The sequence below is a fragment of the Aspergillus brasiliensis genome (genome assembly GCF_001889945.1).
Source record: "Aspergillus brasiliensis CBS 101740 unplaced genomic scaffold ASPBRscaffold_3, whole genome shotgun sequence".
Lineage (NCBI taxonomy): Eukaryota > Fungi > Ascomycota > Eurotiomycetes > Eurotiales > Aspergillaceae > Aspergillus > Aspergillus brasiliensis.
In genome coordinates, this window is record NW_027137444.1 from 3,576,511 (window position 1) to 3,598,075 (window position 21,565).

Consider the following 21,565-nt stretch of genomic DNA (forward strand, 5'->3'; position numbering starts at 1 on the left):
CCTTCACTCAAATCTTCCACTCCTTTTCTTGAAGAAAAATTTGTTTTCATTCCGAGTTTCTTCCCCGCAAGTGCCATTCTCCTACCCCATCATTCAGAACCCTGCCATTGCAATTCTATTTCTCCTTCGAAAATCTCCCAGGGTCTTGCATAACGCTGATCCATAACAGAGTCTCTCGATATATCCTTGTTGATAATACCTCCGCCATTTCTTCGCTTCCAATTGCGTTATCCCAGACCAAACCAATAGAGACATACACGAGACCACAAGATGTACGGAACGTCCACTGGCCCCCAGACGGGCATTAATACCCCTCGCTCGTCACAGTCATTGAGGCCCCTTATTCTCACACATGGATCGCTCGAATTCTCCTTCCTTGTGCCGACCTCTCTGCATTTCCATGCGTCGCAATTGAAGGATACCTTTACAGCTTCTTTACCACAGCCGACGGACGAGCTCGCTCAGGATGATGAGCCGTCCTCGGTTCCGGAACTAGTGGCTAGATACATCGGACATGTTGCGCATGAAGTTGAAGAAGGCGAGGATGATGCGAGTGGAACTTATGTGGAAGTTCTGAAGCTGGTTCTGAACGAGTTTGAACGCGCCTTCATGAGGGGCAATGACGTCCATGCTGTTGCTGCCAGCCTACCTGGCATTACCGCCAAGAAGGTTACAGTCGTTCAGGCCTACTATGCTGGGAGAACAGCAGTTGGTAGACCCCTTAAACCCTACGATTCCGCTTTGTTCCGAGCTGCCTCGGACGAGAAGGCGAGCATCTACTCGGTCTTCGGAGGGCAAGGGAATATCGAGGAGTACTTCGATGAACTGAGAGAAATCTACACCACCTACCCTTCTTTCGTCGACGATCTTATCACTTCATCCGCGGAATTGCTGCAGAGTCTCTCTCATGAGCCCGAAGCCAGCAAGCTTTATTCCAAAGGATTGGATATCATGCAATGGCTTCAGGATCGTGATTCTCAGCCCGACACCGACTACCTTGTGTCGGCCCCGGTGAGCTTGCCGTTGATCGGGTTGGTTCAGCTGGCGCACTTTGTTGTGACTTGCAAGGTCTTGGGTAAAACACCCGGTGAGGTGCTGGAAAGGTTCAGTGGAACCACTGGCCATTCCCAGGGCGTCGTAACAGCTGCAGCAATTGCTTCCGCCTCTACTTGGGACAGTTTCGACAAGGCCGCCAAGAATGCCTTGACGATGCTTTTCTGGATTGGTCTCCGTAGCCAGCAGGCGTATCCTCGCACCTCCATTGCCCCGTCTGTCCTTCAGGATTCTATCGAAAACGGAGAAGGCACGCCTACGCCTATGTTGTCTATCCGAGACCTGCCAAGATCCGCCGTTCAGGAACATATTGACACTACGAACCAGCATCTGCCTGAGGATCGCCATATCTCCATTTCGCTCGTCAACAGTGCTCGGAATTTCGTTGTCACTGGACCGCCTCTCTCTCTTTACGGTCTCAACTTGCGCTTGCGCAAGGTCAAGGCTCCGACAGGTTTGGACCAAAACCGGGTGCCCTACACCCAACGTAAAGTTCGCTTCGTCAACCGCTTCCTTCCTATCACCGCTCCGTTCCACAGCCAGTACTTGTACCCGGCGTATGACCGGATTCTGGAAGACCTCGAAGACATCGAGATCCCTGCTGCGTCCCTCGCAATTCCAGTTTTTGATACAAAATCTGGCAGTGATCTAAGCAAGTCCGGTGAAGCTAATGTCGTCCCCGCCCTGGTTCGAATGATCACTCATGACGCCGTTAATTGGGAGCAGGCAACTGTCTTCTCAGGCGCCACACATATCGTTGATTTCGGACCTGGTGGCATCTCCGGTCTTGGAGTTCTTACGAACCGCAACAAGGATGGTACGGGTGTCCGCGTGGTGCTTGCCGGGGCTATGGATGGCACCAACGCCGAAGTTGGCTACAAGCCTGAGCTTTTCGATCGCGATGAACACTCCGTCCAGTATGCCATTGACTGGGTTAAAGAATATGGTCCGCGTCTCGTGAAGAATGCAGTTGGGCAAACGTTCGTTGATACCAAGATGAGTCGACTGCTAGGCATCCCTCCCATCATGGTTGCCGGAATGACGCCAACCACTGTTCCGTGGGATTTTGTTGCTGCGACAATGAACGCGGGCTATCACATTGAACTTGCTGGTGGTGGTTATTACAATGCTAAATCGATGACCGAGGCTGTCAACAAGATTGAAAAGGCGATTCCACCTGGTCGTGGTATTACAATCAATTTGATTTATGTTAACCCCCGGGCTATGGCTTGGCAGATTCCTCTGATTGGCAGGCTGAGGGCTGAGGGTGTGCCAATTGAAGGGTTGACCATCGGTGCCGGTGTGCCGTCTATCGAGGTGGCCAACGAGTACATTGAAACCTTGGGTATCAAGCACATTGCCTTCAAGCCTGGCTCTGTTGATGCAATCCAGCAAGTCATCAATATCGCAAAGGCTAACCCGAAGTTCCCTATCATTATGCAATGGACTGGAGGACGTGGTGGTGGACACCACTCCTTTGAGGACTTCCATCAGCCAGTCTTGCAGATGTATAGCCGCATCAGGCGCTGCGAGAATATCGTTCTGGTTGCCGGTAGCGGTTTTGGCGGCTCCGAGGATACCTACCCTTACCTGTCCGGCACTTGGTCTTCTAGCTTCGGTTACCCACCTATGCCTTTCGATGGATGCTTGTTTGGTAGCCGGATGATGATCTCCAAAGAAGCGCATACATCCAAGAACGCTAAGAAGGCGATCGCCGAGGCTCCGGGTCTCGACGACAAGGACTGGGAGAAGACTTACAAAGGCTCGGCAGGTGGCGTTGTCACCGTACTTTCGGAGATGGGTGAGCCTATTCACAAACTGGCCACTCGAGGTGTTCTGTTCTGGCACGAAATGGACCAGAAGATCTTCAAGCTTGACAAGGCTAAGCGTGTCCCCGAGCTGAAGAAGCTCCGGGACTACATCATTCAAAAGCTCAATGATGACTTCCACAAGGTCTGGTTCGGTCGCAACGCTGCCGGAGAAACAGTTGACCTGGAAGACATGACTTACACTGAAGTGGTTCACCGCATGGTGGACCTCATGTATGTCAAGCATGAGAGTAGATGGATTGACGAATCTCTGAAGAAGTTGACTGGCGATTTCATTCGTCGAGTTGAAGAAAGATTCACCACTACCGAGGGCCAACCGTCTCTGCTTCAAAACTACTCCGAGCTCAACACACCGTACCCAGCTATCGACAACATCCTGGCATCCTATCCAGAAGCGGCATCTCAGTTGATCAACGCTCAAGACGTACAGCACTTCCTATTGCTCTGCCAGCGCCGCGGTCAAAAGCCTGTGCCATTCGTCCCCGCTCTAGATGAAAACTTCGAATACTGGTTCAAGAAGGATTCCCTGTGGCAGAGCGAAGACCTTGAGGCAGTTGTTGGTCAGGATGTCGGTAGAACCTGTATCCTTCAGGGCCCGATGGCTGCCAAATTCTCGAACATCATTGACGAGCCAGTTGCGGACATCCTGAACGGCATTCATCAGGGCCATATTGAAAGCTTGATCAAGGATGTCTACGGCGGCGATGATAGCGGAGTGCCTGTCATTGAATACTTCGGAGGTCGTTTCCAGCAGGATGTTGATGATTCAGACATTGAGGGCCTCACCATCTCGGAAGATGCTAACAAGGTCAGCTACCGCTTGTCCTCCTCACCGACCGCTGACCTGCCGGACCTGGACCGTTGGTTGCGTCTCCTTGCTGGACCGTCATATTCCTGGCGGCATGCCATGTTCTTGGCCGATGTATTCGTCCAAGGCCATCGTTTCCAGACCAACCCGATGAAACGGATTGTTGCGCCCATTCCGGGTATGTATGTTGAGGTTTCTTTCCCGGAAGATCCTTCCAAGACAACTATCATCGTGAGGGAGCCTTATCAGTCTGGCAAGCTTGTCAAGACAGTCGAGGTGAAGATGAACGAGCAGAGCCAGATCAGCTTCACTATGTACGAAGGACGAACGGCCGAGGCCGGCGTTGTGCCTTTGACTTTCTTGTTTACATACCATCCTGACGCGGGCTATGCACCCATCCGTGAGGTCATGGACGGCCGCAATGACCGCATCAAGGAGTTCTACTACCGCGTGTGGTTTGGCAACAAGGATGTTCCATTCGATACGCCCACAACCGCCACCTTCAGCGGCGGGCGTACCACTATTACGTCTCAAGCCGTTGCTGACTTCGTTCATGCAGTCGGTAACACTGGCGAAGCTTTTGTCGACCGTCCCGGTAAAGAAGTCTATGCTCCCATGGACTTCGCCATTGTTGCTGGCTGGCAGGCAATCACTAAGCCAATCTTTCCACGTACAATTGATGGTGATCTCCTGAAGCTGGTTCATCTTTCGAATGGTTTCAAGATGGTCCCTGGAGCTCAGCCGCTCAAGGTCGGGGATGTTCTGGATACCACTGCTCAAATCAACGCTGTCATAAACCAGGAGTCCGGCAAGATGGTTGAAGTCTGCGGTACAATTGAAAGAGATGGCCAGCCTATCATGCACGTCACCAGTCAATTCTTGTACCGTGGAGCCTATCTGGATTTCGAAAACACTTTCCAGCGCAAGGACGAAGTGCCCATGCAAGTTCATCTCGCTTCCAGCCGGGATGTCGCAATCCTTCGCTCGAAAGAATGGTTCCGCATGGATGGTGACGATGTTGAGCTGTTGGGGCAGACCTTGACTTTCCGTCTTCAGAGTCTGATCCGTTTCAAGAACAAGACTGTATTCAGCCATGTCCAGACAATTGGTCAGGTACTCCTTGAGCTTCCCACCAAGGAGATTATCCAAGTGGCGTCTGTGGACTACGAAGCCGGTACTTCTCACGGAAACCCGGTGATCGACTACCTTCAGCGCAACGGAACGTCTATTGAACAGCCGGTCTACTTTGAGAACCCTATCCCTCTCAGCGGCAAAACGGCCTTGGAACTGCGCGCTCCTGCATCCAACGAGACATACGCTCGGGTTTCTGGCGACTACAACCCCATTCATGTGTCCCGGGTCTTCTCCAGCTACGCCAACTTGCCCGGTACTATTACTCACGGAATGTACTCGAGCGCTGCAGTCCGCAGCTATGTCGAAACATGGGCGGCGGAAAACAACATTGGCCGTGTTCGAGGCTTCCATGTGTCCCTGGTTGGCATGGTCTTGCCCAATGATGTCATTTCCGTCAAACTGCAGCATGTCGGAATGATCGCTGGTCGTAAGATCATCAAGGTCGAGGTCATCAACAAAGACACCGAAGACAAGGTTCTCCTTGGCGAAGCTGAAGTAGAGCAACCTGTCACATCGTATGTCTTCACCGGTCAGGGATCCCAGGAGCAGGGAATGGGTATGGAATTGTACGCCAACAGCCCCGTTGCCAGAGAGGTTTGGGATCGCGCAGACCGCCACTTCATCGAGAACTACGGTCTCTCAATCATCGACATTGTGAAGAACAACCCCAAGGAGCTGACTGTTTACTTTGGCGGTCCTCGTGGTAAAGCTATTCGTCAGAATTACATGTCGATGACCTTCGAAACTGTCAACGCAGATGGATCCATCAAGTCTGAGAAGATCTTCAAAGAGATCGATGAGGACACGGCATCATATACCTACCGTTCGCCCTCTGGTCTGCTCTCCGCTACCCAGTTCACTCAGCCGGCTTTGACCTTGATGGAGAAGGCAAGTTTCGAGGACATGCGTTCCAAGGGTCTAGTCCAAAGAGATAGCAGCTTTGCGGGTCACTCACTGGGTGAGTATTCGGCTCTCGCCGCACTTGCCGATGTCATGCCCATCGAAAGCTTGGTATCTGTTGTTTTCTATCGTGGCTTGACGATGCAGGTTGCTGTTGAGCGAGACGAACAGGGTCGCTCTAACTACTCTATGTGCGCTGTCAACCCGAGCCGGATTTCCAAGACTTTCAACGAACAAGCCTTGCAATATGTGGTGGAAAACATCTCTGAGCAGACTGGCTGGCTCCTGGAGATTGTCAACTACAATGTCGCTAACATGCAATATGTTGCTGCCGGTGATGTGAGTATTGATCCATATATCTACAACTTATTGTGCGTTCTGTTCTAACTATTCTATAGCTTCGGGCACTCGACTGTCTCACGAATCTGCTCAACTATCTCAAGGCTCAGAATATTGACATTCCTGCACTTATGCAGAGCATGTCTTTGGACGATGTCAAGACGCATCTTGTCAAGATAATCCAAGAGTGTGTTAAGCAGACAGAGTCGAAGCCTAAGCCTATTGCTCTCGAGCGTGGCTTCGCCACCATTCCTCTCCGAGGCATCGATGTGCCTTTCCACAGCACCTTCCTTCGTTCTGGTGTTAAGCCCTTCCGCTCTTTCTTGCTCAAGAAGATCAACAAGACTACCATTGATCCTAGTAAGCTGATCGGCAAATATATTCCGAACGTCACAGCAAGACCGTTCGAGATCACCAAGGAGTACTTTGAGGATGTTTACAGACTCACCAACTCCCCCAGAATTGCGCATATCCTGGCCAACTGGGAGAAGTATGAGGATGGTGAACGCAGCACTGGAGTGACTGATGCCTAGGGTAGAGTCAATCCCGTATATATAGGAGTTCTGTTGTTCTTTTGTTCTTAATCTCAGTCGTCTTGTTCTAGCGCTGGTGTTCTGAAAATGCCCTTAATATCATTGTTCCAATATATCAGAGCCTTCGCGATTGATGTAGGAATGTAGCTATCAATCAACTGTTACGACGCGAGTGAAAATAAGAGATGAAATTTCATTCAGATACATTAATAGAATGAGTTGAATTTCGCTCATGTACATTTCTTACTACCTGCAACATTTACTGGTGCATACGTCGACTCGCTTGATGCCAGAGTGCCGCCTCTTTCGCTACAATTACATGGCTTGACAATGATAGGGCCCAAACCTATCACTTTGCCTCGATGAAGCATAGGGGTGGGTAAGAGAATCATCTAATAAGCATTTGAAATGACGTAAATTATCAAATTAGATTTAGAGACGCCGGTAGCGCCTTTGTCTCTTGCGTCCTATAGCTAGCTGTACACTGTCCAGCGACCCCCTACAGAACCAGGAGGGCTTTTCGTTTCATGTCAGTGCAACGGCAAAGCTTCTTCTGGTCTCTTCATTCTTCGCTCACGCTCGCGAAAGCTTTAATTTATCGCTGGTACGAGACACCATTGTCATATAATCTGCGTAATGGCGATGTATCGGTTCACGTCTCTTTCAGTGATCCAGGTCGTAAGAGCCTATCTTCTTTCCCGTACACTCCGACATCTTTGACGATTGCAATGAACCGCCGGTGGTTTTCTTTGGATTCCCCAATACGAGGACGGAAGATTCTTAGCAAATCGCTACTCCCAATACCAGACTGCGGGATAGCAGCATGGATTTCCGCGGGTGTTGGGAAGCCCTGGGCACTAGCAGATGGCCCCGGCGTCGAAATGCGTGTTGGACCTGCAGGTGTAGAGCCATTCAGTAAATCGATTCGTAGTGCGCACAACGAAAGGATTAACTTACCTCTCAGTGATTCCGGACTGCTAGCACGACTTCCGGAGAAGCTCTTGCTACCCAAGGGAGCCGGACTGCCGGCCCTTGAGCCCTGCGGTGTCACGCTTTGTGAGGCCACTGACGGAGGATTGAGCTTTAGTTTCTTGACCTTTCCACTCTCACTCATTTCGCCTCCCGATCCAGCCCCACCGTCAACATCGCTAGCAGATCCCGCGCCGCCTGCTAAAACATTCCGAACACGCTTTTTGCTGACCTAGGCCGAATCAATAATCCAAACAAATGCAGTTCAGCATAAGGTAAAACGTACTGGTAATGATGATGACGCGCTTGGGGACATAGGACGAGAAGGTGGCTGAGGTGTGGGTTGAGAAGACGGATGTTTGCTCTTCCCCTTCTTGCGAGACGTGTCTGTCCCACTTGCATCAGACGGAGACCCTAGCCGCTTCCTAGATGCTGCAGCAGCGCCTTTTTTGGCGGGATCGGCGTGTCGTGAGCGACCTGACGGAGTAAGGTTGCCTTTTGAGGACTCTTTCTTGCTCTTGTCCTCCTCAGCTTTGCCCTCTTCCTCCTCCTTCTGCCGTTCAGCTTCACTTTCGTCCGAGCTCTGTCCAAAACGTCAGATCGTCACAAATTTCGAGCGGAAGTGAAGAGTACAAGGGAATGGGGAAAGGATGAAGGATATACCTCCTCATCAGAATAAGGATTCACATCTGAACCGCTACTATAGTCATAGTTCTTTTCCCTCTTCTGGAGGGCTTTGCGCACTTTCTTTCCGAGCACTCGGCGGGCTTCTTTCTCTCTTTTTTCTTTAAGTTCCTCCTCTTCATAGTCCTTTTCGTTCTTCAGGTCAAACACATTGGCTTTCAATTGATCCTGCTTGATTCGCTTTTCAGCAGCCTTGGCATCCTCATCCTCGTTGAAAAGATCATCATGCTCCTCATCATCAGCAAACCTATCCTCTTCGAAATCCATCTCATCCGCTTCTAGACCTTCAACACCGCCTGGAGTTCCCTGTTTACCAGCGTACACTTTTTGTTGCTTGGCGAATTGTTCCAATTCCTTCCGTTGAGCTTGTTCTTGTTGTTTCTCCATAAACCACCGCGGATCTTTGATCTTTTTTGCCATAAGTCTCTCGGCTTCTTCTATGGTCAAAGCCTTAAATGTATTCTTCGCACTGAAGCGGTACCACTTCTCAACCGGTATCATTCTCATCTTCCCTGTGTTCTCAAGCACGAAGACTGCGTGGGTCTCTGACAACGCGGCTTCATAATTTCCTACCCAGATATTTTTGTTGTCAAAATCCTCCAGGTGCCATGGAAGGGCCTCCTCATACTTGATCCGAGTCCTGGCTATTTCCTCGGGAGTCATGTCTGACTTAGTCACTTGCTGGGTTTTCTGTTTGGGAGCATTATGCCTCTTCGGCGCTGATCCGACGGAAGGGGCTATTTGGGCCATGTTATCTGCGCGCTCTTTTTCGCGAGCTGCTTTCCTAGCCTCCAGCTCCTCGCGCTCGAGTTCGTCCATCTGAGTGCTTTGTTCGGAGCCGGGTTTCGAATTCATTTGGCCTCTCTCGACATGTGCTTCATTCGGCCGTGCTCGCGGGTCTCGACGCTGAAGTCTAACAGGGCGAGTAAATTGAGATTCATCGCGAGGATCGACGGATTTCTTCGAGGTGAATCTGGCGATATGATGTTTCAAGCCTTCGCGCAATGCTCGTCTTGTAGTCACGATGGGGTAATCAACGTAATTTTCGGACAACAACGGGCCGCTGAAACCATTTGCCGAGAAATCGTTCTTTGGCGTCAGACTTTTCTCGGCGCGTGCCCCTGGTAGCTGGCTTGAAGTGACTGGTTTGGTGTTTAGCATTCTTGATGCGCCGTTTGCTGCCGACGTGGGAGCTGGGGGTTTCATTGCCGGTCTCCTCTTCGGTCGCACGAGAGGATCAGCCACTTTTGGCCGGCGAATTCGCAGCGGTGGAGGACCGTTCGACCCCGTCGGGGTCTTGAGAGTCTGATCATTAGTAGGTGTGGTCATGATAACGTTTTGTGTTACTCGTCTGGGATCTGAGAAGCTCTTAAGCCTTCAAGGCAGAAGGCTTGAGTACTGTATGTGTAGCGTTCGATACCGGATTCGATTTCATGCGGCGTGTCTGGTGGAAGATGAAGAAGATGTCGAGCGAGAGTAGATAACTACTCAGGCATGTGGAGTACTTGAAGTGAGGCCGGGCGGACGTGAGATGACCGAGCAGGGGGAATGGAGTGATTATGTAAGTGATCCTTCACTTCCTCTTGACAAAGGTGGCGGCGTCTGCCAAACTTTGTATATGACTAGTAGTCAATCAACGTACAACGGCAACATCCGTCTGGTATTACCACTCCTCACATTATGCCATATTGTGGGCTACATCGTATTCTCGCAGGTACTCACTCAAGTTGTCAGCCTTGATAGTGTTGATTGATCCCTATTACTACTGTTCAAACTGCCGTTTACTTCAGCCTGGCCGGGTTAGAGAAATATCTTGTCATCCTTTACTACATTACCAAGTTTGATACTTAGGGCAATGGAAAAGCCAATTTAGCTATGTATCTCGAAGCGGACAGTATTGCCTATGAAGGCTATGTGAAGTTGTCGGTCTGACATATCCTGTGGGTCAGTCAAATGCTTGGTGCAAACAGGCTCGTCATAAGGGCGAATATATACATAGTATGAACTGCTAATGATGTGAACAAATGCATCTGCTTGACTACTAGTCAATTTATTTAATAGTTAAATAGTTATACTCTAGGCCCTTATAAGCGCCACTGAGAACGGACTTCATGATGGCTTAAACTGCAGACCTACTTCATCACCGGAACAAGTTGAGATGCACGAGTATTAAAACTTTTTATATATTTTGTTGTAAAGACAAATAGGCTCTTCTATTGGTACGGGCTTCCTAGTGCCTCCACAACACATACACAGGTTTTTAAAAAAGCTCCTCAACCTTTTGGTCGTCGTCATATGCATCTCTGTCAATAGGCGGATGCGGCTTTTCTTCGCCCTCTTCATCCCGCATCAAAACCTGAACTAGCCTATCGCAGGCTTCCCGGACAGCGTCATCATCAACATGGAGGTGACATTCTCGGATTATAGGATATACTTTGATGGCCCTCATTTTATCTCGTCCTTCACGAGTCGTGGTAAGCAGCAGCAGAGTCTCAAGGTGTGTCACAATGATACTAGTATCGCTGTCTCTTTGTTTGTCGGGCGGCAGCAGCTGGAGATCTGGCAGCATATCCATAGATTCTTCCTCATCGTATTCCTCAGGGCCCATGATAGGCAACAAGATATAGGGAAGAATATCGGCCTCATCTTCAGACAGGAGTTTGGGATGGAAAGGTAGGTCAAATGCAACGTTCTTGATAGTTGAAGCAACTCCTTTTCTCCGGATCCCACTCGCGTGTTCCGTGAACACGGTTAGTTTCGTCACTGGTACAACATCGTCGTACTCTTGTTTTGTAGTGAAATAGGCCCGTCCTTCCTCATATTTCGATAGATCAGCAAACAAATAGGATAGATAGTCGAAATTGGCGTTCTTATTAAGGGCGCCCTCGGCTCCTTTAACAAAACAGTCCATAAGCTGATCGATCGCATTAGCAGAACTGGACACTCCCTCTGGAATCTTCCGTTTCAGCGTGAGCAACTTCTTCATCTTCTCTGATTTCGCGAGGTTGGCAAACAGCATGGCGACATCGTCCGCATTCGGCTCCTTGACATTCTGCAGATTTGAGCGTTAGGCCATTTTGCGTGGGACATTGACATTAACCCGGCAACTCACCGTCAACTTAACTAAGAGAGTCTCGAGGAAAGCATCGTCCTCGGCAAGAGCCGCTAACACTTCCTCATCAGCTGAAAGGTTGATAAGTATTGTTATTGCATTTTTAGCAATTGGCTTTCGGTATCGGACGATGATCAGCGAATGCCTCGGTCAATTTTTACGGCGCACAACTGGAGGACCCGGGTACTGACTGTGTAGTCGCGGACCAAGAGCTTCAGGTCGCGGACTGGTAGAAGCTGATGGCGTTTGAAAAGTTCGGGCTGTGAGACCGAAAAGCCAACTAGGTTTTCGCATGCTGAAAAAGACCAGAGGTTAGAATGACGCCGGTGTATGTCTCGGCAGGAGGTGGGAGATGAAAATGGCAGAAATGAGCGGTTTAGAATAGAAAGCCCATGCAATCTGTAGCTTACCAATCTGTCTGATCGGTGTGTTTCCATGGTGGAGGAATTCAACAAGCTGGTCGATGCGAATACATCAGCCTCCGAACCGAGGACCAAGACTTTCTTTCAGTCAAAGACATGGTTCTACCTACCTCTTCTAGCTCTGTCGGCATGTTAAAGGATTCTAGACTTCAGAATGAGGGAAGAGGTGGAAGAGGTGGAAGAGGTGGAAGAGGCGATGATTCGCACAACGCTAATATCATTCAATCTGTGCTTTCTCTTCCTTTTCTTCGTCTTCTTTTCCCCGCCGGCTGGTGGGGGTCAACTTTCTCCGTCAGGACTTCGGTACCGCCCACTCGATTGGGTATCCATCCAGCCATACTAGGCTCCTCCTGTGAAATCTAGCTTGAAGTACTACGTTTAAGTGGAGTACCTAATGGGTAAGTATCTAGATAAACCACTGGATCTCGGTGAGACAAACGCGTGGTGTTAGGCACAGCTCGCAATACTGGAAGTGACCCCTCTCTTCCGAGTTGCGCGCCCCGCGACGGAAACATGGTTGTCACAGAGACAAAAGTCAACCCTGTTATCACCACTTGATGATCAACTAGGAGCTGGAAACCACAGGGCCACAGGTATTAATAGTGAATTCGGGATGATCGTACGCATACTGATCTAAAGAAGTCGCATGTATCGTGTACTTTTGACGCTCCAGGAAGCTGCGATGGCATTAAGGCGCGGTGGAATTGAAAGAGAGATTCAATAACTACAACATGGGATCGAACAATGTTAAACAGTGTGCTTTCCCAACGAACTCCCTGTGTCTACCTCCTCATTGATGTCGGTCTCCTCTTCGCCTTCCTCCTCCTCTCCCTCCTCTTCCTCCTCGTCATCCCCGTATGGCTTCAACAATCTCTTCAGGCACAATAGATGTCTATCTTCATGCAGAGCCGGCCCACCAGACTCATACACCCTCAACACATGCGAGTTTCGCTCCCTCGCATGATACACCATTCTATCAATAGTGTCTGCGACATTCTCTGCAAGTTTATCGTCGCCTTCCTGTCTTGCCTCCTCTTTAATCTCATGAAGCCGCTTCAGCCAGAACATCCACCTCCAAGGAGTGAAGCCAGACTGCGGCTGCTGTGCTATTTCCCACTCGTTAAATCGCCAGCCACCGCGGCCAATAACATTGGGGCAATCATTCCACGATATATCCGCCAGCTGGACAAGATTTCCGCCAGCCTCGTCAAACCATGCGTGGACTGACGGCAGCAAGTTTGCGATTGAAAGCCGGCTCATCGTGCGTATCGGGTCTTCGTCGTCGGACTCATTAATGGAGCGAAGATCTCTAATTTTATCCTCCAGAGTGACGCGAAACAGAAAGAGGGCGATCTGGGAGAGTCGATCTCTACAGACGCGAGTTGAGGCCACTTTAGCGAGGAAGGAGGACAAGTTGAGCCGCTGGGTCCCAGACATTGTCACGAATCCGTTGATCCAGAAGTCCACCATGTCCGACACGAAGAAAGGGAGGTCATTCCAGAGGGTGCCATCTCGGCTCCTTGCTACATCAACACCGAGTGCCCCTTTTGGCGGCCTGGATAGCGGGCCTTTGCCCTGAATGCGGAGGATATCGAGGACAATCGCATCATGCTCAGGACTCTCATGCGACACATACCTACCTGCCTGGTAGTATACATGCCAAAGGTCATGCAAATTTCCTTCCAGGATGTCCACTCCATCCCCGACAGTGCAGTATCTGTCGGTGGTGATCCAGACTCTGTTGCCGGCCACCGAACGCAGTTCACTGATGTTTCCCCGGGCAGCTTCTTGACGAACTTCCTCCCAATCCATATTAGCAGCGTTCATTGGGTCTTCCTCATCACCGCCTCCTGGTAGTGAAGCAAGTAAAGTCTCGGGATTGTGCTGCATATTGCGATGATGGTGGTATGGCATCTCGTGAAAATGGGAAGACCACAGGTCTGACGAGCTTGTGGTGTAGTGGTATGGGCTTTACGGAGTATTTATCATCTAATGCTCCCCCGAGACCGCCACCCAGGCTGCACTGCTTGGCAGCTGTAAATAGGTTTCAAGGATGTTGAACAAAGGACTGGACCTGAGCATTGACCTCCGGTCCAAGTTGAGGTGGTTCTGAGGCTTGCGAAGTCGCATACGGAGTATATGGACATTTTCAAGAATTGTTTATCATCAGTGTCTCTGGTCAGACCGCCATCCAGGCTGCACTGTTAGGCGGCTGTCAATTGGTTCCAGGGGAGTTATTGAACAAAGAACTGAGCCTGAGCATCAAACCCTCCAGCCCAAAATGAGGTAGCACGGGGCGGTGGCATCGGGCCTAGGGTCAGCCACTAAAATTAATAGAAAATAACAGGGGTTCCAGTGATGTTACATGAATAGAGCTTGATGTTTGCTTGTTTCTTGTTTACCAAGTATGCGTGTCTGGTGATTATTCATATTAGTGGAAGCAGAGCAGTCTGTCATTATCGCAAGATGTGGGTGGCTATTTCCATTCCTGACTTGTCAGGCCAGCGACAGCTACTTATGATTTGGCAGTCACTCAGCTACTAAAAGGGCAATTCGAGCGAGGAGACAGAAACTTAGTCGGAGACAGGTAACGAATAATTCCAACGTTGAAGGGGACCCGCTGGTTTCCACACCTCTGATGTTGAATGCCCGATACCTGCACATTTCCCAAACCGGCGGCCAGTCGCCACTACCTATTGGCATTCAACGGATCTATCATAAGAATCATAGATGCACTCTGCCCCGTCATGGGTACACTAGAATGAAATTCAATCAGTCAGATGTATCCAGGCAGTCAAAGGGCCCTGTGACGGTCAATCACCCTTTTATTGGCAAACTTTGTTGAGCACTTCACGAGATTGGTCTTCCTGTTCATCTCGAACCTGCATGTATTGTTCTTTTTGTTGCACTTCTGTTGTAATGCCCAAGTCATATTCAGCGATATCTCCATTGGGTACGTGGAGCTAGCAGAGGTGTTCACTCACGCCTTTGTATTTGATCAAAGCGCCAGTCTTGTCTCGTGAGGTCAGTTTATTGTTGTTCTTGTTCCATTCGACCCGTGGAGAGTTGGTTTCAACAGTCCCGACTTCGATAGCTGCAGCTGGAAGGCTGGTGGAGTCTGAGATGAACTCGACAAGGCCAAGTCTTGCGCTGTCCGTCTCGGGTGGCCACTGGGCAGGGCTTGCTACTGCTCCGACCACAATGGATAGCAGAAGGCTGACCGAGGAAAGGGGGATTGTTTGCATGGTTGGTGTGTGGGGGTATGTTAAAGAGCTGACTTGAGAAGTAGAAAGGACTATCTTGCTGATTGATGGTTTTAGGGCAGCAGGTAGCCACTTTATATATCCTTGTCTACAAGCTCTTCTTTTTCCTAATCCCTCCCCCCGGCGGCACGCTCAAGCTCAGTGCAGCACATTTTTTGAAGTCCAAGGCCCATCCTGAGGTTGGAATTTGGGCAATCATCTGGGCAGCCAGAACCATGGGATTGATAGGGTAAGACGTAAAGCTGTCTGTATTTTCTTGCATAACGGTTCGTGCAACATTTCAGATACAGGTTACGGCTATGCATCTGTCAGGAAGTAGAGATAAGGCCAGAGACACGAAAGGATAATAGGGCAACACGACACATGTGGCTGGGTTATTTTCTCACTGGTTGGGAGCAGACTGACATTAACTGCAGGTAATTATACTATTGTCATATTGATATAGTATTGCATTGGCTCTGTTCCAGTCTTGTGATCGAGTTTGCGCATGCATTTGAGTACAAGGGTATATTAGTAGTTGTCTTGTGATCAGGTAACTTTTTGAAAGGCGGATATTTGACTGCAACAACACGCTCGGTATAACCACCATTTACCCTATTAGATTGCTTCGTCGGTCCTTGATTAAGATATAGCCTGACCCACGGTTCTGTGTTGTTCTCGTCAAGTCTGTAATATTCTTGCTTGAACCTGAAAGGTGCAACAGACATCTGTATAGGATTGATGTATATTACTTACTCTAGTTCTATAAGGAAGTGTTCTGGACGGCATTCCCAAGCAGATAAGTAGAGCAGGTCTCCAGTGCAACAATCTTCTTCCTCACAGGCGTTGTGCAACACTTTTCTGATTTATGGAATGCAGAACGACATCTGCGTGTATAAAGCCGCGGGTGCCCAACCAGCCAGTCTATTCTTCAATATGACCGGGATATAACCATATATGAAATTAGACCAGAGGGCTTTCGATTCTAATTTTCATAGTAATCAACAATCCTAGGTTGGTACTATGGTCCGCAGTGGTCTTTACGGACAAGCTCAGTATCAGTAACTACCGCCAGGACCAGCAGTCAGCCGACCTGCCAACAGAGGACTCATAGTCCTCAGGGCAGTCCTGTTTGACCCCTGTGGAAGATGTAGACGCGGTGGCGGCCAAGCTGAGTACATGTGCGCGGTATTAGCTAGTTTTAGACGAGCACTAAGTACTAGTGAGCACAGTTCCGCGGCCCGAGCCGAGCGTGGCTAGAATCAAATCTTCGTGTTTACTAGTCTAGTCTAGAGTCTAGATAGACAGACAGTACATCCGTCATTGTGGAGAAGTCGTTCAATTGGACACCTCCTCACAATCGAGTATTTGTCTCTTCCTCATACCTTCTAGCTGCTCAATAGATTGATTGGTGCCCACCTCACTGTACAAAACGGAGCATCCACTAAAGCCAAAGACACTTTCCATTTCCTTTTGGACTTCATCCCCATATATGAGACCCATGGCTCACAGCTCTTATCAACATTTCGGCAGACCCATGGATCTTGATGGGATCCATGTCTACCTGATCAGCCTGGCCTTTCGTGCTGGGGTTATCACCAACAGCGCGCTACCTACTGATGATAGTACTGGATCAAAGATGAATAGTAAGACTATACTATATACTTATGCCATACCAGATTGAGGTACACTCGATGTACTAGCTATGCGAGTTGGTCGTGCAGATGATTGGAGCCCAATATTAACCCCATACTTTTAGCGGCTGATGTCGTTACCCGATATGATAAAGCCGTTCAAATATGATACCCCCTGCCCTAAAGGAAATAAAAATATCCATCATACCAGTAGGTCTATACGAACTTTCTTTTATCTCCCCTCCCTTCCCCCCTCCCTCCCTCCCCAAGTCACGCTTCGTGGTCCAATCTAAACTCACTTACCTGCGTTCAAATCACGGCCTCAGTCACTGCTCGACCAACTTACTGTCAATTTGCTGCTGCTGCTGTTGTTGTTGACTCACACGACGAACTGATTGCAAGGAGAGGAAACCTATGACCCAGCTCACCCCTGACCGATACCCACACAATCATGGTGGATCCCATCGATGGCATGGTCAGGTTTGTGCATGGTTTTCCCTGCTTCTTCTGAATTTCCCTTGCGTTCGCTGTTCCCCATGTACCCATCGTAGGTATCATCTTCAACCTCGTAACATGTGCCCTTATTCTGCAATTTAAGGCCGTGAGTCATACCTGAACCGCACCACCAAGCTTCCCTTGAAGGGCGATGATATAGGACCATCTAGAGGCCGGGAATACTATTCTCGTCGGTATCAAGTGGGGCCCGGGAGAAGACAAAAGCCAATTGGGAAATAAAGGTGCGAACCTTCGCGAGACTCGGCCAAGCTATGTTGTCTCGGATCATTTTCCTCAATATGTACGGAGTTCAAAATACTACGCTATGAATGACTAATATTATAGTATATATCTGTAAGATGTACATATGAATCTCTGCGCTTGCAAATACTTGAGCCCTCAGCTGAACTTATATGGACGCAGTTTGCACACTTTCCTCGATCCCAGTTCTGATAGGAGACTATCATGCGAAATTGAAGAGCAATCACCGCACTTTGGCGTACATTTCTTGCAGTCCCTGTCAGGCCTCGAGCTCACAGCTATATTGTAAGCCCAGGGAGCCCGAGATATCTTAGACAATCAAGTGTCTAGATTGCTTTTCTTTGACCACCGGGTTAGAGTCCAGACCTGGCATCAGTGTTCAGCACACCGCGCATAATTCCTCCTATTATGTTTAACGTCGGCAACATGCTTCACGTATCCAGTTGTAGTTCTTGTGAAGTACCTCGAGGCTTATCGCCATTCTTCGAGCTTTCAGTTTCTGTCGCCGATGCATACTGATTAGCGCATTGTTCATTTGCGACATTGCACCGAGCTATTGATTGAGGCCCAAAGTGAGTATCGACGAGGTGTTGCACAACAGGCCAGCCATATGCATTTGTGAACATTCGCCGTACAATGATGTTGTTGTGAGCGTCAGGCTCAAGGCGGACAAGGACTTTGCGCCATGACATATCACGGTGATAAGCTCTAGCGATCTTTTCTTCAAGTCTGAGACCACTCTCATTTTCGTTGACGGGAAGTGACTTCTCCTGAGTCTCAACTCGCATGGCAGACTGTGCATTTGGTGTTTTATGTTGTAGAGATCCCAATGTCAATGCTCGGCGCTTAGAGGCCATAGGGGGCGGCATATCCTCGGGGTTGTAGATGCGATCATGGAATATTGTTCTCGGCCTTTTTGCAGGATCGAGGATAAAGTCTATGGGAGGAAGAGGCGGCATAAGGAGATCACTAGCTGATTCAAAAAATGTAGTTTGGGGAGGGGTATGAGGCCCGTAGTCATGGAAGTCGCCAGCAGCGGAGGGTCCCTGAACGTAAGAACTGGTAACGGTTGATCTCTCTATATCACCGATAGTATCAACAGTCTGGCTGCGCTTGTATATTCTCGTTTGTTTATTTCCAGATTGAGTCCTGGCTGTCTCCTTCGGTCGCAGGATTGAAAACATCCTGGACAATGGGCCCATTGACGTGGATCGAGACAAGACCTGCCTAGGAGTGGTGTTTACACTGTTTCCAGATGAAGCAGGATACCGATGCTGTTCGAGTGATAGAGTATCAGTTGTAAAGCCGGTAACATCAGCAGCGTTTGTAACATCCTGTTTCGGAGAGGCGTCGTCTGTTCTTGACTGAGCCCCGTTGCCATGGCTGCCCTGCTCATTGGAAATTGTCAGTTCTAGCTCGCTTGCCAGATGGGTCCGTGAAGAATTTGAATTAGCTCCTGTCAATTCTGCCCAGCCCCATTCGGCCATTGTGCCCACAATGCCATTCTCCCTCCTAGCCTTTTCAACCCGGTCAAGCCCTTTCCAGTCAAGAAAAAGCAAACATGAGGTTCGCAGAGGAACTATACCGTCATTTACAACATTGGAGTAAATTGTGCGGCGTTGAAATCTTGCAAGAACCTCGTGGGCGGGACCACAAGGAAGCACCCTCAGCAAAGGCTTGGAACGGGCGTCTGGAGCTCCTTGAGAGTTTACAGAATGCCCCCTTCCTCCTATCAGAGTTTCCCAGCCACTTCTCACCCTTGGTGCTGTCCAGCTAAGCCCCAAGTCTTGACCTGTCCGACCGACAAGTCCCAGATCTAGAGCAAAACGAACATACACCGGATTCTCATTACTCAGACCGAGAAATGGGGTTGCCAGGGCTATGAAGTTCACCGGCCTGATCTTGTCGAAAAAGTCAGGGAAGTGTTTATGGATATATGCAATTGCGTATGTTTGAACGAGACCGCCGAGTGAATGACCGACAAAGCTGATACTGGTGACATGGTAGCCACTGTTCCCGCAGATCAACGGTTCTGCGTACATATCGCGAGATTGGTCATGTTGAGAAGGCTCTCCCGTGGCTCGCTTCCACGGTGTAAACGGTCCTGAATGCTTTCCTACACCTTTCTGGGAACCGAGAGGCTGCTCTGGACATGCGATTCGCAGAACATATTTTGCGAGACGTTTGCCAAGGTACTGAATTCCACGCTCTGTGCGGGTTGCATTTCCGGAAAATCCCCTTACTATGACCTGCTCGTCGTCATCATCGTCGCTGTCGTCACGATTTTCCCTCCTATCAGCTGAGTTAGCATTCCACCTTGTGAGCGGTTGTTTGATAAATGACAATCGAGGTGGAGGAAGGGAAAAAGAAATCGGAAGTAAGAGTCAGTGAGAGAAATGATTAGCCAAGTGGCTGGATTTCGTGCAAAGAAACCGATGGATGTAGTGAATAGTACGATGCAGCATCCGCATTTGGTGCACCAACGCTCTACTTACCTTTCCATTGCTGGGTATGTTTCGGCATTCTGCTGACCACTGTGTCCCTGACCATCGTTTTTCGCCCTACTTTTAGCTACTCTCACGGCGGCATCAATGCTCTCCTTCAGGTAAAGCATGTCTGCCCCCAGATTGCTGTGTAGTCCATGGGTCAACACAACAAGATGAATTTTCTTGATATGGTTATCTTTTGACGGCTCGATTTTGTTGTCGCCTTTTATTGCTGAAGCCTGCCCATCATCGGAGCCCAGTGGTGAAAGAGGCGGTGTATTCCAAAGGCTTGCAGTGTCATCTAATAGCAAAGTTATGGACCGGGAGTAGACGCCTTTGGTAGCAAGCACCTGCTTGCCCCTTGTCTCGACTGACCAGTGATCATGCAATTGAGCAGCCTTGGGTAGCCCGGCACCAAACGATGCACCCGTAGCTAGTGATTCTACCGAATTCTCATCACGGCCAACTAGCAGCTCGAAATTGACGGTTGCGGTGCTCGAGAATACGACCTGAGATATGATTTCAATAACCCAAGTTGTAGTTTTCTCAGTCTCGTTGCGTTGTTCTCCTCGACTGTGGCAAGCATTTTGGGGTACAGTTAACGTCGCATTCCAGCTGCCCCCGGCTTTGAGATACGGTTCGTATTGTGGAGTACTCTCTGATTCTTGTTTGTCGATACCAACATTCGGGTTGTACGTGGACGGATAGCATGACGCATAAAGGGTGTACGGGCCATGGAGGTATGCAGCTCGTAGAGGCAGCGCAGATGTATTCTTAACCTTGACGTGTAGCTTAGCCGGAGTAGGGCGGATGTTGTCCGCCGCAGGTGTGTACGTCAACGTGTATCTGTTTTGACAGGGCCAATAAGTAAGAGGTTTGCATATAGTGTGGCATTAGGAGATCAGAGAGGAGCCAGATGATGAAGGTTACAAACCTGATTATCTCGCCGACACGAACGCTACCGGTCTGATGAATCAGTAACATTTCAGGAGCTCGGCAAGCAACTGTCGCGTCTGTACGCCACCCTTGAAGCGTATGATATCTCAGTTTGTTCTCACTGGCGGTCAGGCGAAGCCCTTGATCTGGAGTTTGCGATGCTGAATATGTTCGCGGAGATATGAACATGGGAGAAAAGTACATATATTACCATCGTAGACGATGACTGACCGGTTCTCCTCGTAACGTCACACAAGGGTATATGGCAGGTGGCCGACTATGTCCAGACAGATAGATAATATGTGTTTCATTGGAAGCTATCGATAAAAGGGTTGCAGATCGGTGTAAAATTTGCTGCTCGGTATCCCGATACGTTCATTATGCCATGGCTAAGGTGTATGGAGTAATATCCCCTGAATGAGCGGGAGGACTGTCACGCAGAGTGGTGGATTAACACTATACTAGACTAGTTAGTCTTCGTGTCCGTCCGCACTACTCCGTAGCATGACCGCCTTTCTTCTTGATTTTACTCAGTCAAATACGTAGCAGATGTTGTGCCTGGTATTTTCACTTTGACTCTCCTTGTTCAATTTACTTCCATGTTTGAAATACAGAACGAAGAGAAAGTCCACAATCGAACAGCTTAGGGAGTAGCGCTTCTGAGTTGTACAATTAGATTGATTGTAGAAAGCTACGTAGTACTGAGTAGCAGCAGACTAGGTGTAGCT

General features: G+C 49.2%; 6 protein-coding genes across 6 annotated transcripts; 2 read left to right on the forward strand and 4 right to left on the reverse strand.

Moving 5' to 3' along the window:
- Positions 1–270: 270 nt before the first annotated feature.
- On the forward strand, positions 271–6,596 carry ASPBRDRAFT_194025 (tetrafunctional fatty acid synthase subunit FAS1; the record flags this gene model as incomplete). The annotated part of the gene is made up of 2 exons (XM_067620703.1): positions 271–6,063; positions 6,123–6,596. The coding sequence occupies 2 exons, from the start codon at positions 271–273 to the stop codon at positions 6,594–6,596; spliced, it is 6,267 nt and encodes a 2,088-aa protein (XP_067482636.1).
- Positions 6,597–6,916: 320 nt separating this feature from the next.
- Positions 6,917–9,752, reverse strand: ASPBRDRAFT_148259 (transcription factor IIF subunit TFG1). The gene is made up of 4 exons (XM_067619285.1): positions 8,229–9,752; positions 7,852–8,148; positions 7,554–7,797; positions 6,917–7,490 (listed from the first exon to the last, which is right to left on the reverse strand). The coding sequence occupies exons 1-4, from the start codon at positions 9,576–9,578 to the stop codon at positions 7,249–7,251; spliced, it is 2,133 nt and encodes a 710-aa protein (XP_067482637.1). The 5' UTR covers positions 9,579–9,752; the 3' UTR covers positions 6,917–7,248.
- Positions 9,753–10,509: 757 nt separating this feature from the next.
- On the reverse strand, positions 10,510–11,914 carry ASPBRDRAFT_118412 (protein HGH1; the record flags this gene model as incomplete). The annotated part of the gene is made up of 5 exons (XM_067617170.1): positions 10,510–11,301; positions 11,362–11,475; positions 11,553–11,656; positions 11,772–11,817; positions 11,894–11,914. 5 exons carry the CDS (start codon positions 11,912–11,914, stop codon positions 10,510–10,512), a joined length of 1,077 nt encoding a protein of 358 aa, XP_067482638.1.
- Positions 11,915–12,425: 511 nt separating this feature from the next.
- On the reverse strand, positions 12,426–14,037 carry ASPBRDRAFT_40689 (DUF3632 domain-containing protein). The gene has a single exon (XM_067624409.1). It carries the CDS (start codon positions 13,671–13,673, stop codon positions 12,531–12,533), a length of 1,143 nt encoding a protein of 380 aa, XP_067482639.1. The 5' UTR covers positions 13,674–14,037; the 3' UTR covers positions 12,426–12,530.
- On the forward strand, positions 13,931–14,687 carry ASPBRDRAFT_485420 (uncharacterized protein). The gene is made up of 2 exons (XM_067626108.1): positions 13,931–14,251; positions 14,313–14,687. The coding sequence occupies exons 1-2, from the start codon at positions 14,163–14,165 to the stop codon at positions 14,626–14,628; spliced, it is 405 nt and encodes a 134-aa protein (XP_067482640.1). The 5' UTR covers positions 13,931–14,162; the 3' UTR covers positions 14,629–14,687.
- Positions 14,688–17,846: 3,159 nt separating this feature from the next.
- On the reverse strand, positions 17,847–21,041 carry ASPBRDRAFT_53301 (lipase ROG1 family protein; the record flags this gene model as incomplete). Its single annotated transcript, XM_067627043.1, has 3 exons — positions 17,847–19,731; positions 19,911–20,747; positions 20,836–21,041. The coding sequence occupies 3 exons, from the start codon at positions 21,039–21,041 to the stop codon at positions 17,847–17,849; spliced, it is 2,928 nt and encodes a 975-aa protein (XP_067482641.1).
- Between the last annotated feature and the right edge of the window lie 524 nt (positions 21,042–21,565).